This window comes from Halyomorpha halys, unplaced genomic scaffold (genome assembly GCF_000696795.3).
Source record: "Halyomorpha halys isolate HHAL.00 unplaced genomic scaffold, Hhal_1.1 Scaffold418.1, whole genome shotgun sequence".
Classification (NCBI taxonomy): domain Eukaryota; kingdom Metazoa; phylum Arthropoda; class Insecta; order Hemiptera; family Pentatomidae; genus Halyomorpha; species Halyomorpha halys.
In genome coordinates this window covers 816,734-822,370 of record NW_027109309.1, presented here as the reverse complement: position 1 = coordinate 822,370, position 5,637 = coordinate 816,734, and the positions used below count along the sequence as shown (strand labels likewise).

The 5,637-nt window shown below is 30.5% G+C and overlaps 1 protein-coding gene across 1 annotated transcript; it reads left to right on the top strand.

The window, feature by feature from the left end:
• Positions 1-1,485: 1,485 nt before the first annotated feature.
• On the top strand, positions 1,486-5,631 carry LOC106682500 (solute carrier family 35 member G1). The gene is made up of 2 exons (XM_067047496.1): positions 1,486-3,067; positions 3,156-5,631. Exon 1 carries the CDS (start codon positions 1,703-1,705, stop codon positions 2,741-2,743), a length of 1,041 nt encoding a protein of 346 aa, XP_066903597.1. The 5' UTR covers positions 1,486-1,702; the 3' UTR covers positions 2,744-3,067; positions 3,156-5,631.
• Positions 5,632-5,637: the final 6 nt, after the last annotated feature.

The following is a 5,637-nucleotide window of genomic DNA, read 5'->3' as shown; positions in this document are numbered from 1 at the left end:
GAAGATCAAAGTAATACTGGTGTTCAAGTAATCTCGTGACGTTAACTTAGACATTGTATTGACTGAAAGAATTAAAATGTTTAACCAGGGATTATATACATTACGATTGAGCTTGAACCCCAATTGGTAAATGTTAAAGGGTAAGGGAATAGGTCTCCTCCCAAGTAGAGTTGCCAGCTATCCCTTATTTCCGCTCCAGTCTTAGCACCGACTTATAAATGATTAATTTAAGGCGGAGGGATGGATAAGGCTGTTAGCCTTTGACCTTATATTTGTCAAAGTGACATCCAGGTAAACTATACTGCCTGCCGGCCTGTTCTCGCTCCCTGCTTTCTTATAGAATTTATGTAGAGAGCGCATGTTCTTCTGAAAGGAGGAATAATACAGACGGTATTAACTGTAATATTTAGCCCCTCCAATCTCTATTTGATTTTCTTAGATGCCTCCTTCAATTTCTCAGAGAAGTATCTCAATCTGGGGCAGGTATTGTAGAGATTTGTCTAGTAAACTGTACCACTCTTAGGTAGTTTTTTAAACCATATTGTCTGTATCCCGTCCCTGGGTAGTTAAGGAATTTATCTCATGTTTTCTGGTCCTATACCATTTATTCTGCCTGTTGTTGCGCAGGACGATAAGTTGGATATCAGCTGGCGAAAGTGGCCTTGTTATTATTTATTCTAGTCAATTTCTTGTTATAATTATATATCTAGTCAACGGGAAGATTTTAGAGTTTTTTATTTTTATAATCAGGCGGGTCTTCTAAATCGTATTTTTTCATATTTCCCTCCGAAATAATAGGATTTTACTTTGTATCAAAGGCTATCCGAGGGTATGGACGCGCATTTGTAATTAATTTCAGAACCATGTTTAGGGATTTCAAGGATGTCTTATATTATATATATATGAATATATGTATTTAAGGTATTGCGAACCTCTGCAGCCTCACCAAATTGATTTAGAGGGTAGAAAGTGTGTATGTAAATTGAGTTGTTAAAGAAGCAACAATGGTATAGTAAATTGAGACCATTTAGTCTCAATTTACTCTTTCCCTGCCTGTGACAGCTTTCACCAGGAAATCTTGGCTTTAGTGGCGAAGCTCTGCTGCTTTCGTTTTCTTTTTAATACCAGCCTTTGGTTAATAAATGACAGCTTTTAGATATTCATTCCAAATCTCTGTTGTTATTAAAAAGATTGATTCTGCTACTATCAGGAAAGGATTCGAGCTAAAATAAGCCTGAAGTCTATGACAGTTAAATAAACATAGACTATTGCTGTCTATAATTTTTTGAATGTTGACTATAACCGCGAAATACTTTAAATTTAAAAATACAACGCCTCGTTAGGAATTAGTATATTTAAAAATGAGCTAATAGGTTTAAAATTACAAGCTTTACCTTATAGAATTGTAAGATATTTTTTTAAATATAATATAAGTTTACTGTTTACATTTTCGCTCCTGATAACTATTGAGATGCTTCTCGAATCTTCTGAATAGTATCAGCTGTCAGCGGTATCTGATATTACTTATTAAGTGAAAAAGTGAATATCGTGAAGGTTCTAAGTTTTATCCAGTCATGTAACATTAAGATGTCTTTTCATCGTTATGAAAATTTTGATTGATCTACCAATAATTGGTGGTTATATCCACCTCATTTATGTTTTATTAAACGACTGTTAACTCAAATATCTAATCAATTAAAAGATGGATGAACGTGTGGAAATGCAATCTCTTGTAGAGGAAGAAAATTCTCGGGATAATAGTGCAAGACGAACTAATACAAAATGTTTTAGTTGGAAGTCTAATCCATACTTGGGTATAACCTTAGCTTTTATATCATCATTTTTTTTCTCTATTTGTTCAGTGATAGTGAAGTGGATGGTTAGTGTTCATCCAATGGAACTAGCAGCTTTTAGATTTGTTGGAGTACTCCTACCTTCAATTCCAATAGCGATTTGGAGAAGAGAAAATGTTTTTCCAAAAGGAAAAAGATTAATGTTAATACTACGGTCTGTTGTTGGTACTACAGGACTAATGTTAAGTTTTTATGCCTTTCGTCATATGCCTCTTGCAGATGCTTCCGTCATTGTTTTTAGTGTGCCAGTTTTTGTTGCCATTTTCGCCCTTGTGTTTTTGAAAGAGCCTTGTGATGCTTTTAGTATTTTAACAATATGCTTAACACTCACTGGTGTTCTACTTATTACAAGGCCAATATCGATATTTGGAAGCTCGGTTCCATCATTAGGATCTGAAGAAAATGTCCGAACCGACATATGGGGTGGTGTTGCAGCTTTTTCAGCCACATTGTTTGGTGCTAATGCATATATTTTATTGCGAGTTCTAAAAGGTCTCCATTTTTCAGTAATTATGATCAATTTTGGTGTCTATGCTCTTATAGAGACCATTTTTGTATCTTGGTACCTTGGGGTCTTATGTTTACCTCAATGTGGTATGGAGAGACTGCTGATTTTAGCATTAGGTATTTTCAGTTTTAGTGGTCAAATATTGTTGACAATATCTTTACAATTAGAACAAGCTGGACCAGTTTCAATTGCTAGATCTGCTGACATAGTTTTTGCTTTTATTTGGCAAGTGCTTTTCTTTAAAGAAGTTCCTAACATATATAGCATAGTTGGAGCTATTTTTGTCACAAGTTCAGTGATATTAATTGGCCTAAGAAAGTGGGCTACGAATCTTCCAGATAATTCTATCATAAAAGCAACATTGGCCAAACTGAGCAAATAAGAGTAAACATTGTGTGTTTGCTGTTATGCACATGAGCTGTACATTTTAATTTATTTATGCCAGCTTGCTAGGTTTATTTATTTATAATAATTTTCTGTGATTATTACATTAACATATAGTTATGTCTTTCACTTTCTAGTTTATTTGATGATTAGATGTTTTTAAAAGGTTTTACCAAATTATGAGTTACTTTAATACATTTGTTGACTGCAATGCAATGGTGATCTTTCAGTTGAGAATGGATATTTCTAGTTCAAAAAGATAGTTTACTATTTAATTAAAAGTCTGAAACCAAAGAAATCACGCTTCATTGTTTCTTAACAAGTCAGATATTCATGTACTTTTTTTTTTTAATTAGTTTTAATATACTTCCTAAAATTATTTATTAAATCTTGCTTTTTTTATGTTATAGATATCAACTGTTTAGTTTATATGTAAATTGATTACCTACTGCAAAGTTGGTATAGTTTCCAGATTATACCTACACTATCTATATATCTTTTTCATTATTGAAAACCACAGATCATTTTAGTTTGATTTGCTTTATTAATGTATGGGTATAGTTACTTATATAATTACATTATGTATGTTCTCGTATATAATTATTCCAGTGAAACTGATGAATATTTATTTGTAGGATATTTTCTGTTTTGTTTAAATGGATTGCATTATGCCATATTTCATGGTGTAAGTTTGTTATTTGTCGATTTCTTTAGTTCTTAATTGATAGATAGTACTGGGTAGAGAGCGTATTAGTTTTAGATTATGTTTTTAATTTGAATTTGTTTAGTCTATCTTTGACAAAGAAGAGCATAAACTGGTAAAAAAAAAGAATATTAAAATTTTGTACTGATGGAAAAATAATTGTAATTGATGGAATGGGACCAGATATGAGTATGCAAATGTTTTTATTTACAATAATTCACATTATTGCTTCTCAGAGGTAAGCTTCTTTTTTAAAAAAAGGTTTTTATTGTAATTGACATTGGACTTAACTATTTTCTGATTTTAACTAATTTAAGTGCATTATAAGAAAAAGATCACATGCCCTGTCAAATTTCCCTCATGTTAGTTATGATAGTTTACCTTTGAGGTCCATAGCTTTGTTCACCTAATTATATTTTTAAATTCAGAAGGTAGCTGTTTAACTTTAATAATATTTTCTTTGAATAATTTGAATTACTTATAGTTGGTTATAGGTAGGCATATTTTTTTCTTATGGTGTTAAGTGGCTGTCAAATATTACCTAACATCAAAAATGCCTTTTTTGTGGCATGGAACTGAATGTTTTGTTTCTCTTGTGATAATAACTGAGGCCTTGTGTCTTAAAAGAGATTTCGAGACATATGTATGGCTTAATTTTTAAAGTACTTTAGTCTTTTATCTTGACCTCTTTTAAATTTTTATCATTGATCATATGATAAACACTAATCATTAATGGTTATTAGTATTACTGAACAAAGTATTTAAGCTGATTGGGAACACTTCCCTGTTATTTTTAGATTTAATTCAATTTTAGTCCATAAAAAAATTCTTTCTTGAATGAAGTGATCCTAGTTACAGGGTGTCTAGCAACTGGGAAGTGTCTGGGATTTTTTATTCTAGAAAATTCGGGGAATCTGAGAAAAAAAGAAATAGAAAAACTCTCTCAGAGGAAAAATTCACTTTTAAAAATAAAAAAAAAAAAAAAACTGTAAATTATTATATGATGGTTTATTATTTAAATTAATCATTTATTTTATCTGTAAATAAGAATCAAAGAAGTATTATAAAAAAAAATGAGTCTGCCGCGTACATATGTTAGTATAGGTTCCTTGCAATTTATATTTTCTACATAACCCATAACACTGATATTTCAGGATTAATGATTTGTCATCTGAGAATAAATTCGGTGGGATGAGTCTTTTTGAAATATATTTTGTGCCTAAGAAAATACTTTATCACATGCACAAGAGAACAGTTGATGGAATTTGATAAAATTGATACTGGGACCATGTTTACATTAATCCTTAATTTACAGCCCACTCAATGTATATATTCTTTAATATTGATTTACTATTCTGATAAAGTAGTGGATGGAATTTGATATCGGACCATTTTTACATTGTTTTTAAATAGTCGGGTGCTATAGCAAAAAAATATTCAATCTTGAATGGACTCACTCAATGTGTATTATGGTTTGAGTAAATGTTAATGTTTTTAGATCTGAGAATATTAGAAAAAGTATGGAAAAGTCAGAATTTTTGCTAGTTCTGTGATAGACACCCTGAATTATCTTAATATTGAAATCTATAAGAGCTCTTATTTTACTAATTCTTTTTAGATATAGGTATCATTATTAATATTGTTTTCTCTTTGTTTTAATTTTACTTTAATTTTTGTTCCTTAATCAATTTGATTGTTTTTAGTTTCTTTAAACTTCTCGTTAATGGCACAAAGATTACTTTATTTACTTATAAGAAATCCTATCAATGTTTTATTGTTTACTAGTTAGTTGGTGATTATTTATTTGTACGTTCATGAATGTTTGAATGCTACCATACATTTGTTTACTTGATTTGTTGAAATATTTTCTTTCTTTTCATATTTCTTGATTTATTGTGAAAATTTCCTTTTTTTATTTTTACGATCTTATGTTATACTCGATGACCAAAATGAAAATGGGGTTACTCTTTTATTACCTGAGTAGGTCTTATTACAAGAGTTCACGTACTTTGGGAATGCTAGGAATGGGAATCCAGCTGTATTATATTGTCACTACCACATTAAAGTAACAGATGTGAAAAATTCATTTTTTTTTTATTCATAAATTTTATTAATTTTCCCAGAATTATAGCTTGCTAAATAAAGGCTTATAAACACAAATCTAGATCTCAGAGAATGCCCTTCTATAT